General features: G+C 54.6%; 1 protein-coding gene across 1 annotated transcript; it reads left to right on the top strand.

Annotated features, from left to right (window-relative positions):
• The first annotated feature begins 2,087 nt into the window (after window positions 1-2,087).
• GPR84 (G protein-coupled receptor 84) lies at window positions 2,088-4,139 on the top strand. The gene is made up of 2 exons (XM_047867421.1): window positions 2,088-2,195; window positions 2,706-4,139. The coding sequence occupies exon 2, from the start codon at window positions 2,714-2,716 to the stop codon at window positions 3,896-3,898; it is 1,185 nt and encodes a 394-aa protein (XP_047723377.1). The 5' UTR covers window positions 2,088-2,195; window positions 2,706-2,713; the 3' UTR covers window positions 3,899-4,139.
• Window positions 4,140-13,664: the final 9,525 nt, after the last annotated feature.

The following is a 13,664-nucleotide window of genomic DNA, read 5'->3' as shown; positions in this document are numbered from 1 at the left end:
AAGTCAGATGCTTAACCTGTTGAGCCACCCAGGCACCCCAAGCACACATCTGACTCTTGATTTCGGCTCGGGTCATGATCTCAGGGTCTGTGAGATAGAGCCCTGCATTGGGCACTGTGCATGGATCCTGCTAGGGATTCTCTCCCTCTGCCCCTCCCCTGCTCATTCCCTCTCTCTTTCTCTCTCTCAAAATAAGTGGACAAACATTTTTAAAAAATAAATAAGTAAACAGACTTAAAAATATTTTAAAAAGAGAGAGAGAAGGAAAGGGAAATAGGGGCCTCCTGGATTTGTCAGCTATGAAGTTGGGGGTGGGAGTTCACTGTGGGTTTAGAAATGGAATCCAACAAGTTTAGGATGGTTAGGTGTTTGTGTTTTGTTTTTTCAGGCCATCTAGCTTAAAAAAAAAAAAAAAAAAAAGCAGAGACTGGAGATCCAGAAGTCCAAGTCCAAGAGGCAAGAGTGGTCCTCTAAGAGAGCAGGTGGAGAAAAGCAGGGGCTGGATCACACGTGGGGATAGAGATGGAGGCTAGAAGAGACTAGAATGAGGAGGGCTGAGATACATACCTCTAGCCTGGTTTGAAACTGAATTCATGGGGCGCCTGGGTGGCGCAGTCAGTTAAGCGTCCGACTTCAGCCAGGTCACGATCTCGCGGTCCAGGAGTTCGAGCCCCGCGTCAGGCTCTGGGCTGATGGCTCAGAGCCTGGAGCCTGTTTCCGATTCTGTGTCTCCTTCTCTCTCTGCCCCTCCCCCGTTCATGCTCTGTCTCTCTCTGTCCCAAAAATAAATAAACGTTGAAAAAAATAAATAAATAAAACTGAATTCATGATTCACCCCGTTCCCTAAGCCTGCTGCTCTGCCTATTTATTCCCTATCTTCCTGATGCAAAGCACCACCAGCCACTGGGAAAACTGGGAATCAGCCTAGTCTTCCCTCTTCCTAACCCTTCATCCACTAAAGCACTAAATAAATCCTCTTACCGGGTTAATTTGACCTCTTACTGACCCATGGATCCTGATCATTGTTCTGTATACCCACAGCCACTGCCCTAACCAGGACTGGCTACGTAGCTCGTGGTCCCAGTGCAAGAGGAAAAAGCAGGACTTCTTGTTCAAAATGGATCTTAAGGGGCGCCTGGGTGGCTCAGTCGGTTGGGCGTCCGACTTCGGCTCAGGTCATGATCTCTTGGTCCATGAGTTCGAGCCCCGCGTCAGGCTCTGTGCTGACAGCTCAGAGCCTGGAGCCTGTTTCAGATTCTGTGTCTCCCTCGTTCTCTGACCTTCCCCCATTCATGCTCTGTCTCTCTCTGTCTCAAAAATAAATAAACGTTTAAAAACAAAAACAAAAAAACAAAAACAAAACCGATGGCAGCCCAGATTTGGTCCATAAGCCAAAGTTTGCTGACCCCTTAGAGAATCAATGAAGCATTTATATATCTATACATCTGTGTCCCTTGCTAGACTATGTGCAAGCCCATGTGTCACAGCTTCTTGTATCCCTAGAGTCTATCTCAGAGTCTTGTGCATAGTAGGCCCTCAGCACGTGTTTGTTGAGTGAACAGATGAATGAATGAACGATTGAACGGCGGCCTGTGCTCCCGTGGGGAATGAAGCCAGAATCCCGGATACTTCTCTTCTCACCTTTTTTCACCTGGCTCCTTTTATCAGATGTGTTAGGGTATCACATGGGACCCCCTGATTTGAACCGTCTCTGAGTCCTGGAGAGAAGAAAGGCAGTGCTCCTTCCTGACAAACGCAAGGCTTCCGGGGCGTCCGGAATTGCTCCTGGAACTTGGTCTTCTCTTTGGCCCCTAGAGAAGTGGCCCAGGCCTTCTGATGGCCTGTCTCCCTGTCCAGACAATTCTTGGCCATGAACTTGTAGGTGTCCTGCTATGCAAAGAGGGGAGAGAAACACCTTCATCTTTGGCAAGGAGCGAAACAGCTTTGATGTAAATAGCAGGGGATTTTCACCAGAGAAGCCCAGATTGCACTAGCCGAAGCAAAATGAGTAGGACTGAAGAGAAGGGAGGAAGTGGCTGAGGTTGAGAAACTGGGGAGTTTCTTACCCGTTCAGTCTAGTTTATTAATAGGAGACACACGACCATGTCCTGGAGCCTGACCGCCCACCAGAAAAGACTACTCAAGTGAGTTGGACTTCTTCCACTGGAGTGAGAATTGAAGGCTGGCAGACTCAGGTGAGTACTTTTGTGGTGGGTGTACTTTTACTCTGTCTCCTCATCTCCCGGGTGATGAAAAAAAAACAAAACGAAACAACAAAAGACCTGAGACCTGCGTGTGTGTAGCAGACAAGGGCAAGAGGGGACCAGTAGCATCCTGAATAGAGGTAGGGAATTCCTGGGTGGTCTTAGGGGAAAGAGAAAAGATTAAAAAGTCAGAGGGCACTGAGGTTACTGAGAACGTCTGGATGGATATTGAAGAGGCCTGGAGTTTGGAGTGGGCGGACACCGAAAGATATTTAGAGAAGAATTTGGGGGAAATCTTTGAGAATGGGAGAGGACCGAGAGAGCCGAAGGAGGGGGGTTGGGGATCTCAGGAAAGGTTGGGGATGAAGAGGCCTGGGAATGGCTCAGGAGGCTGGCAAGCCTGTGAAAAAGCTCAGGTGTCCGGGGCCCCAGAGCCGTCCAAGAGACCTAAGTTCAAGGCGAGGTTCTGACTCCTTCTTTCCCTCGCACTCTCCTCTTCAGCCTCCATCATGTGGAACACCTCCGAAGCCAACTTCTCCTGCTACCATGAGTCCGTACTGGGCTATCGTTATGTTGCAGTTAGCTGGGGGGTGGTGGTAGCTGTCACAGGCACCGTGGGCAACGTCCTCACCCTGCTGGCCTTGGCCATCCAGCCCAAGCTCCGCACCCGCTTCAACCTGCTCATCGCCAACCTCACCGTGGCCGATCTGTTGTACTGCACCCTTCTCCAGCCCTTCTCTGTGGACACCTACCTCCACCTGCACTGGCGCACCGGCGCCACCTTCTGCAGGGTCTTTGGACTCCTCCTCTTTGCATCCAACTCCGTCTCCATCCTGACCCTCTGCCTTATTGCCCTGGCACGCTACCTCCTCATTGCCCACCCTAAGCTCTTTCCCCGAGTTTTCAGTGCCAAGGGGATGGTGCTGGCACTGGTGAGTACCTGGGTGGTAGGCGTGGCCAGCTTCGCCCCTCTCTGGCGCATCTACATCTTGGTGCCTGTAGTCTGCACCTGCAGCTTTGACCGCATCCGAGGCCGGCCCTACACCACCATCCTCATGGGCATCTACTTTGTGCTGGGGCTCAGCAGCGTCGGCATCTTCTACTGGCTCATCCACCGGCAAGTGAAGCGAGCAGCACAGGCGCTGGATCAGTATAAGCAGTCAAGTATCCACTCCAACCATGTGGCTGGGACAGATGAGGCCACACCTGGTCGTTTCCAGGAGCTGGACAGCGGGCGGGCATCAGGAAGGCCCAGCGAGGGGATTTCGTCTGAGCCGGTCAGTGCTGCCACCACCCAGACCCTGGAAGGGGACTCATCAGAGGTGGAGGACCATCCCAGCAGGGAGGTAGGTCAGCAGGCGGCAGAGAAAAGCCATCCAGAAGCACCTGCCAAGAGCAGGCCGACCAAAAGGGCCCAAAGAACTCAGGACTCTCCGTCAGAGTTTGGGAAGGTGACCCGGATGTGTTTCGCTGTGTTCCTCTGCTTCGCTCTGAGCTACATCCCCTTCTTGCTGCTCAACATCCTGGATGCCAGGGTCCGCGCTCCTCGGGTTGTCCACATGCTCGCTGCCAACCTCACCTGGCTCAACGGTTGCATCAACCCTGTGCTCTATGCAGCCATGAACCGTCAGTTCCGCCAAGCCTACGGCTCCATCCTGAGACGAGGGCCCCAGAGTTTCCGTAGGCTCCGTTAGAACTGTGTTCCCCAGTCACCAGGATCCAGCACTGTCTCCTCCAGAACAGAGCTAAAGTGGCCAGCTGGTAGGGGAGCAGACGAAAGGAAGGCCTGTGGGCATTTTCACAGACAACTTCCCCCCATCCCCAAACCAGGCTTCTCCATCCCTTGATCGATGCTTCAGCTCGAGGCTGCCCAAGATGCATTATTAATTATTAATAAATGAATTCTATCCTTCTAGGGCTCAGATGTGGTCTTTGGGGAATAATAGGCCAGGACCGGTGTGCAGCTGGAACCTAACAGTTGAGGGTTTGGGTAACCTAGGTCACGGCAAGGTTGGGAAGCAGAGGGTCTAGGACACAGCCTTCAGCTGAGGGGTTTACGGGCGTAAAACATGTGAGTTGGTTTCAGAGGATCCACCTGTCTTTTCATTTAACTTCCCAGAAATGGCTCCTGCCCCTAACTACTACTGCCAGGATCGGTGCCCCCAGTCCCCTAATCCATGCAAACAGGTTTATTTAGCTCAGAAAAGTTTTGTAATCCAGCTTTTTTTTTTAATGTTTATTTATTTTTGAGACAGAGAGAGACAGAGCATGAGTGGGGGAGGGGCGGAGAGAGAGGGAGACACAGAATCCGAAGCAGCCTCCAGGCTCTGAGCTGTCAGCACGGAGCCCGACGCGGGGCTCGAACTCACATTCCGGGAGATCATGACCTGAGCCGAGGTCGGAAGCTCAACCGACTGAGCCACCCAGGCACCCTGTAATCCAGCTTTGATAGCCATACTCCTGTGAGTCCAACGCCCTGGCCCTTGCCCTAGCCAAAGAGAATGGTCATGGGAGAGGATCCCCTGCTCCGTGGACATGAACTGAGCTTAGCTGAGGCAATGGCAGAGAGGGGTTCCGGCTGCCCTAGCAGTGACACCAGTCAGACCTAAATCAACTGAAGTCCTGGCCCCTCACTTCCCCCTGACTTGTTCTTGTCATCCTGGGTTATGAGAGCAGAACAGAGACTCTAGTTAACAGGGCTCAGGGGTCCAGCTGAGGGGAGACCATGTTCCCTTCCTCTAGCACGACCAACATCCTGTCACCCTAGTCAGCACCCGTGTGGACTTAAAGAAAGCACCTGTGGCCACCAGGTGACGCTGGTTCTCTGTGTTTCCTTGTTGAAGACCGAAGGTGTCAGAGGGACCGGGAGGCCACAGACCGCCTCCCACCCAGCCAGCAAGGGCAAAGACCCAGAGATCTGCACCCCTTCCCCCCCTCCCCCCAAAGCTTAGGCGGGAAAGTAAAGAATTAGACATTTATGATTACTTATGAGATATTTCTTGTCTATTTGGTTGGAAATGGGGGGAGCAGGTGGGCACTGTGCAAGCACTGGAATGTAAGAGTCATGTAGACAGTACCGCTGCTCTGGCTACACGCTGTCCCCTCCCTGCTCCCAAGTCCACGGTTTGGAGGGAACAAAGTGAAGTCCAGAGGGATTCAGACGAGCGCAGAAAGAACCATAGGTCAAGGTGGACAGATCAATGTCCTCACATGCAACCCACTTCCAAGTCCCAGGAATCCTGTTGTCCTAACGCAGAACACGTGCTTCTGAGAGTTCTTCTTCCAAAGAACAAAGATCACACAGCAGCCTCAAAACTGAGTCAAGTTCAGGGTGCTGAGGCAGGGGCCCAGACAGGTGGGGTGAACAGCAGGACCAATAAAGAACATCAGCTTGGGAATGTAGAGAGACAAGGGTTCTCGTCAAGGCTGTCTGATAATTAGCTCTGTGAAGGTGAGCAGGACCCTGGACCACCTGAACCACAGGCTTTATCGCGGGTGCAAAGTTGGGGGTGGGGCGCAGTCTTACCACGTGCCCGGTGCTGTCCTAAACCCTGTAAATATATTCTTTCATGTAATTCGTACAAATTTTACCATTAAGTATCTGTTACAATCTCATTCTCACAAGTGAACAAATCGGAGCACAAATAGTTCAAGCAATTTGTCCAGCTGGGAAGTAGTATGACCATGACTTGAGGGCAGAGAGTCTCGCTTCGGCCCACATGTCTAACCACTACAGGACAGCTGCCTTCCTAAAACTAGAAATCAAGTTACCAGATAATTCCTAAAAGTGCTTCCTGCTCCACCCTTCTAAGATTCTGGAAGCTGGCAATTCTCTGAAGGTCTGTAAAAGGGTTCACTTTTCATATTCCTTGAAGGCAGTTCACAAGCGTTGGCAAGTAGAAAGGAGCAGCAACAGAGACTGAAGTTAGACCTAAGGAGGGACTTCCCAATTCTCAGTCGCTGGGAAAAAATGACTCACGGGGCACAGGAGGAAACCCTGGAGTCTGAGACCAGAGACGCCAGATATTAGCAGGAACACAACCCCCTCCTCTCTCACCCTCGACGCCCTCCCCGCCCCCACCCGCCTCTAGTTTCAACAAACAACTTAGTGAGGAAAAAGAGGCGGAGGAAAAGCAAGGCGGTCTCTCAGGCTTTCTCATGCGGGTGTGCGTGGCGCGTCCGTGTCCACGCGCGAGGTCCTTCGTGGGGCGGCGCTCACGCGTGTCTCGGGGAAGTGTGTGCACTTGGGGGCCCTCATGAGTGGGAGTCAGTGTCTGTCTCTCTTGGTCTCTTTATCTCTGTCAGTCCCCCGCGCGAGCCGGATCTCTAATCGCTGACTTCCTGACGCTATCTCTCGCGGCTTCTCTTTGTCTCTCTGCATCTGTCCGTCTCTCCTGTAGGCTGTCTTCGTCTCTGGTACCTCCGTTATCGCCTTTTTTCTCCTCAACTCCTCTCTCCCTCCTCGCCCTCTCCCCGTCGCCCCTCCCCGCTCTCCCCGCGCCCCCTCCCCGGTCCCCCGCCCGGGCAGCGCTCGCTCGCTCGCACGCTCTCTCTCTTTCGCTGTCTCTCACCGGCAGATTTATGGTCAGCCCAGGGCTTCTCATTGGCCAAGCGCTGACAGGACTTGATTTAACGCCTCCTCTCATTGGCTGAGCTTGACAGGCCGATTTACGAGTCACTCCACCATTGGCCAAACAGCCTTGGCCCTGATTTATGGCTCGGTGGCTTCGGGGAAGAGGGGGGCGCAGCTGGGGAGTCAGGATGCCCCTCCCCTCGCCAAAGCTTCGGTCTCCCTCTCCTCTGCTTGCTCCCCTTGCTCTCCTCCCCTCGAGGAACCGCACTCACTGTACCTGTTTCTCGAGCCCCCCCCCCCTGCTCTTTCATCCCCCGGGGAGGAGAATTGGGGTGTGGTGATGGTGGTGGGGGGGGGATCCCCAGCAGAGGATGGGGTCTGGAGGGGTAAATATAGGCGGGGGGGGGGGGAGGGCGAATCTGAGGGGTAGGGGTGGGGTGAGCGTAGAGTAGGGAGAGAAGATTGAGAAGGGAGAGAGAATGAACTGAAGAGTGAAGCGGGAAACTGAGAGGATGAAAGGGGTGACGGGAATAAAAGGAAGGCTGGGGAGAAAGGGGAGACTGAGGGACAGAAAGAAGGGGCTCTGAGGAGAAAAAAGGAAGGGCTGAAAAGAGGGCGCATTTGAAGGGGCAACGGGGCTGAAGCGGGTGGGGGGGCGCGGGGGGGGCGGCGGAGCGGTGGGAGGGGGGGAGATCCGGGAACTGAGAGACTTATTTTCAAACCTCACTATCCAGACTGTTGCATAAGAGACTGAAATTTCCCTTCAGACAATAGCTCTGAAGAGGCAGAGGCTTAGAGGAGCAAAGGTGCGATAAGAGAGGGGAGAGAGAGGGGCAGGGAAAGAGAACTGAAAAGTAACGGGGAAGAAACGGGAGAGAAGGATGGAGAACTAATAGAGAAGACAGAGCTAAGGTTGGTTTTTATGGGGTGGGGGGTGGGGTGTAGTGAGAGAAGCCGAATCCCCAGAGGAACGACTGAGAGAAGCCTACTCCTCCTCTCCAGAAAGACCCATAGGCGCCTGCAAGGGGGCGGGGGATGGGGGGTGGAGGGCAAGTCCCACGCCTCCCCCAGGAGACGTTCCACCTCAAGGCTGCGGTGGGCTCTCCTTTCCCTACACCTCACTCCTCCCCCTTGCCCACCTCCCCAGTTAAATTTATGAGTTCAGGGCTGGCCTTCAGGAATTAGGAATATTTATGCTTCTTTGAGAGTGAGGTTTGCAAGGTGATAAATAAGGGGCCATGGGGGGGTGCAGCTGGGGGCTCCTATTTTTAGCGTGGCCACTTTCCCAAGGCCCCCACCCACCAATTCCCTCTCATCCTGAGCCAGAGAAGGGAGCGCCGAGGGAGGTGGGGAATGGGTTTCAGATATCAGGAAGGGGGTCTGGACTGCCCTGGAGAGCCCCTCAGAGGACTGCAGATCTTTGCAGCAGAAAGGATTGAAGGCAGATGGGGGAGGAACTTTCCAAGTGTCCTGGCATTCTTATAGCCCCTGGAGTGCAGTTACAGCATTTCTGCAGAAGATGGAGAGAAGTGGGGAGAAGCCAGTTTCCCCTCTGCCCCCCTAAGCTCAGTTGCTGAGAAATGGAGGAGAGGAGCCAGGAAATTCACAGGCAGGTTTCTCTGGCAATTCACGTCCCTCACAGGGAGAGGAAGATTTGAAATCCCCCCCTTTCCCCGACCCCAGACCACAGCCTGGGTCCCTGGGAAAGGAGGCTAGGAATGTGGGGCTCAGGGCATCTCCTAGGAGTTTCAGCCCCCAACCTGTCCACCCCCACTGCTGGCTGAGAATTAAAAACAGCCAGTAGTCCTTGATACTCCCTGCCCTGGGCCTCCAGGAAATGAGGGAGGGAGAGGATCTGTCCTGTGATCCACATACCTTCTCCAGCCCCTTAGCTCCAAGGACCATGTGTTTGTGACCCCCAGCCCAGTCAGAAGGCTTACTCTGGGCTTGGATAAGTAGTGAACAAAGATAGAGGTCAGTAATATGGGGGGTGGGGGAGTATCTAAAGAGAACAGAGAGAGCTGGAGAAGAGGTGCCCCCACCCACCCCACACACACACAACACTGTGCCCTGCATCCACTGTGGCTTTAGTAAGGATGGCCACCATGCGTGCACAAAAGCGCACACACTAGACTCTGCTGCGTGGAGTGGGAAAAGGGAGGGAGAGAAGGGTCTAGACTGGCCCTTTAAGAGCCACTTAGGGTCAGAAAGCCTGGGCTACAGAAAGGGGAAGGAGCTGATGTCAGAAGACGGATGGGCAGCAAGATGGGGATTGATGCTAATGGGGGAGTTAAAGCTAAGTACCCAGACACTCAGAGGGCAGAACTGCAGATCTGTCTTCCTTATGCTCACCACCCCCCCCAAACGAAGGCTGTAAATCTGCCTTCTCAATTGGGGGAAGGGGGAGTGAGGAAAAACGAGATGCTCTCTTTTCCCTTTTCCTGTTTTTTTTCCCCCTCAACCTGCACCATCCGCCATCCCCCACCCCGCTTCTTTTGTCCTCTCCCAATCCATGACCCTTTGCCACTAAAATTTCCAAATGTGTGGCTTTCCACAGGAATTGAGACAGTGATTTCAGCTTGTAGAAGGAAACTGCGAGAAGGTCTCCTTCACCAAATCCCGGGTGGGAATGGGTTGGCGGGATTGTGGTGAGAGGCCAGGAGGCTGGAAACGCCCAGTTGCCTCAGTTTCTCTTCCTCCCAGCCTCTTCTCACTTGGGGATAACTCTGGCGGCCTTCTCCCGGGACAGGAGGGTAAAGAGGCAGGAAGCAGGATATCGGGTGCCAGGAGCTGGAATGGGTGCGAGAGCTTCAGAGTTGGGTTTGTGGAGCCCTCCGACGCACTGAGGTGCTAGACGGGCTCGTGGGCCTCCAAGGGCAGCTAGGGGAGCTGCAGGAGCTGTCCACGGAAAGATACATGGGCTGGTTTCTCGGAAACTCCTGGATCATACCGTTCCCTCTCCTTGCCCACATACCCTGCCTGCTGAGTAGAGACGATTTCTGGCCAATAGTCTCTTTATTGTAAAGGCGGGGTCCAGCTGCTCCTCACAACCTCTCAGGAGGCAGTTGGGGATCTCAGGGAGGAAGGTCTGCTCAGAGGGGTTGGAGCTAATAACCCTTGGGGGGGATCCATGTCTTCCCTCGCTTTCAGGTAAGCCTGGATCTCCCATCTTCCAGGACCTGGAAGGACCTTTCTTTCTCTCTACTGGCCATCAGGGCCTGTTCTGGAGAAGTCCTTCTGTATTAGAGGCCTGCATCTCATCGGTTGCAGTTGTACACCTGAACTCCTTTCTAGTCCTGGAAACAGCTGCTGCCTGATTGCTTCTGGTTCCCGAATCTTCCTCTGTACGCATAAGAGAATGACCGTGAGATGTCAGTCTCCTCCCTTCCCTCTTCCCGGGTTTTCCCTCAGAGGCCTAAAATCACCCCGAGGCCATCCTCTCTCTGTTTCCTAACTCTTCAGGGACAAGGGAGAGAGCAAGGCTGGAGTGAGAAAAGTTGGGGGTTGTGAGCCGAAGCCATCGGAACCCAGGCTTCCAGCCTCCCAGCATCTGGCCAAGCACTCCCTCCCATCCCAGGGAGGTCAGCCACTGCCCTCAGCCCTGCGCTCTGGCTGCCTCTCTGTCCTGATGATAAATCCTGTCTTTGTCTCCCCTCCAACCCGGGGCCCCAGGCGGCTGGGGGGTCAGAGGCTGGGGGAGGGGTCGGGGTGGAGGGGGGAGAGACACAAGAGTGGGAGGAGAAGATGGACAGGAGCAGCTGGTGAGCAGGCACTGGGGGTGGGCGGCGAGGGGTTGGGGCCTCTTGATGCTACGGATCCCGACTGCACATTCCAGCAGGCCAGCATTCTGAGCAAGAAAGCCAGGATTCTTAAGATGCGGAAGGACCTTGGGAATGGCCCCCGGGATATCAGAAACACCAGGACACGGGGTTGCTGTGGGGTTCTTCAAGGAGGAGGCTGCTGAAAGAAATGGGTGAATGAGAACCTGTCCCCACCACCGATCCCTACACAAATGTGCTGTGCACTCAACACACTGAGACAGACAGACAGACACTCATGCGCGCACACACACCCAAGATTTATGACCCATCAGCATGAGGGAGCCGGAGCCCAGGAGAGCCAGCCTGCCCCTTGGCTGGCCCCTCCCCAGCTGTCTTCTCTTGCTGTGACTTTCCTATCTCCATCTCTCCATTCTGTTTCTCGGCTCCCAGGCTGGTTGTTCTTTCCTGGTTTCTCCCACTCTCCCAGTTCCTTATGCTGGCTTTCTGCTAACTCTCAGACTCTGCCTCTTTGTCAGTCATTTTTGTCTTTCGTTGTGCTTCTCGATCTTATTCCCCCCTCTCCGATTTCCTTGGACTCTCCATCCGTCCTGCCTCTGCTTCTCTTCAGCCCCACTACCTCACTGCCACCCCAGAGCCTCAGAGTAGAGGCTCTGAATGAGTGCCTGCTTTGGTGGGAGGTCTGGGACCATACTGTGTTAGGATATGGGGTGGAAGGGGGGACAGGGAAGCCAGATGACCAAGGAGACAAGCTCAACTAAGGGAGGAAAAGTAAAGATGAGAAGGAAGAGAGAAAAGCTGCAGAAGAGCAAACACTAAAGAGAGGAGGGTAAGGACTAAAGGTTCCCTGTAAGTGTATTTTGGGTCAGTGTGAATGGGAGGAGCTGAGGGGCATCTACTGAGTCATAGTGCGACACAGATCCAGCAACTAGATCTGGAGACTCAGCCAGAGAAACAAAGATGTGAGGTCCAGCAGGCAGCCACATTTCTGGGTTCTCTCACCTACCTGAGAAGGTCTCACAGACCTCTTTTCCCCTGCAGACAGTCTTGGAGTGCCGGTTCCCTCCCCACTCACCTCCTCCTCCCCTAACACCTCCCCTCCCCACCAGTGACATCAGCTGTGGCTGCCGCTGTCCTCAGCCCTGCTGATGTACTCTCCCATGGGTGAGAGAGAGGCCAGTCACCTCTGCCCCACCCATTCGTTCTCCAGTCCAGGAGCTGGGGCTTAAACATGCCAGCACCCTAGGGTGAGAGGAGGAGGAGGAGGAGGAGGAGTCTGTACCAGGAAGCCATCTGCAGGACATGGGGGATAAAAGAGGGGGGCATGGGCACCAGGGGAAGGGAGAGAAGCTGGAGGGGGGCACTTGAGGAAGAGGGACTGTAGCACTAAATCACCCTGTGGGGGGGCTCCCTCTGCCTGAGCTCAGTGGGGTGGGTAGAGGATAGACATTTGGGGAGGGGGGGAAGAAGAATGGGGAATCGCCACATCTGGCAGGCAGGTGTCTGGCACTGTTCAGGCTGCAGTCACTTTCCCAGCCAAAGGGGAGGAAGGGGGAGAGGGGAGGAGGGGCTTCCCAGGGTTCCCTGGGGAAGAAGGGAAAGCTTACAAAACAAGAGACCCAGCATCAGAGACCAATGGAGGGAAATGATCAGACCCCTGTCCCCGGTTTCTCTGCTTTAGTCAGTGCTGGAGAAGGGTTTGCTCATAGTCCTGGAAGAAAGCTGCTGGCCAAGGGACTGGGTAGGCCAGGGCAGGCCGGGGCACCAGAGTTCCATTCCTCGTGGGAAACAGAGGAGGCAGGAAAAGTTCAAACGAGGCCAGGCTGGGGAAACAAACTCAGAGCATTTCAAGTTTGAGATACAGCTCCATTCTCCACACCGTCACTGATCAGCAACCCCTCAAGGCTCGCACTGACCTGCCTTCCCCCCCACCCCCCAACCAGGGTCAATGCTGGGTGGTGGTAAGTAGAAAGGTTAGGATGTTAAGGCCGGACACTGCTTCCTCCCCGTCTCAGACAGGCAACACCAAAGATCCCTAGCCCTCATCCAGCCCCCCCTCCGCCCGCCACCCCATACCCCAACTTTCAATCCAGGACTACAGAGGTGATAACCCAAGCGTTTTCTTTTTTTTCTACCTGCTGAGGGGGGATTCTGGGCACAGGTGCCCCACAGCTGACGAGCTTAACTGCCAGGTTCTCATACAGCAGGCAAGACTGGACAACTCGGTTTCATGTCTTGATGCTGGAGAGGCTCTTCCCACTCCCATCACCTTCCTTCCCTCCTCCTTTCCCGAGGTCCTAATGTGGTCTCTCTGGCTTACTCCTGGGATTGAAGGCCCATCTTACGAGCTGTAGAGGTGACTGAGGAGACCCTTCAAAACTGCAGTGCGGAGGAGGGCTCCCCACGCTCCCCCCTCCTTAAAATCCTGCGGAGGAAGGGGGAAAGAAAACCAAAGCATTCTCCCGTCGCCGCGGCAACCATAAAACCCCCAGCTAAATCCATCTTGTGAGCTCACCGCCCCATTAAGATGCAGGGCCAGGCTCTGAGCCAGCCCAGCCACATTCATTTGTGCGAATAAAGGTGGAGGAGGGGGAGGGGAGCAGGCTCTGGAGGGACGGGGAAATGGCGAGAAGAGGTTATTTACACCACCGTCCTGACCTTCTGGAGCAGCGCTGGCTCCGATAAATAACCCGCTCAGCGCCATTTCAGAGCAGGAGTGGGAGGTGCAGGAAGGGAGCAGGGGCTGAGGAGAGCCCCCACGCAGGTGCGCGTCTCCGGGTTACTAATGGCTGAGGCGGGAGCCGGCAGCTGGCTTTGGGGGTGGGGGGGGAGCGCTCGGTTCCCCAGGACTCCCACTGAGAAAATACCACCCCCACCCCACCCCTGGCGCCAATTTCCAGGCGAGGGGACGGAGGGATGCCAAGGAGGCAAACAGCCCCGTAAATTAGGGGTGGGGGTGGGGGTGGGGGGAGGTGGAATGCTGGGGAGTCTCTGAGGTAGGAGGGAAGAAATATTATAAGATGGGGAGTGATGGGGGGGGGGGGCTAGAGGAATAGAAGCAGCTGCCAAAAAGAGAGGAAGAGGAACAGAAACATCACACAAAGGCAG

The sequence above is a fragment of the Prionailurus viverrinus genome, chromosome B4 (genome assembly GCF_022837055.1).
Source record: "Prionailurus viverrinus isolate Anna chromosome B4, UM_Priviv_1.0, whole genome shotgun sequence".
NCBI classification, from domain to species: Eukaryota; Metazoa; Chordata; class Mammalia; order Carnivora; family Felidae; genus Prionailurus; species Prionailurus viverrinus.
The sequence above is the reverse complement of the archived record's forward strand: the minus strand, read 5'-3'. Positions and strand labels throughout refer to the sequence as shown.

Coding starts and splice junctions, on each gene's coding strand:
- GPR84 (XM_047867421.1), top strand. CDS start 2,714: ATGTGGAACACCTCCGAAGCCAACTTCTCCTGCTACCATGAGTCCGTA.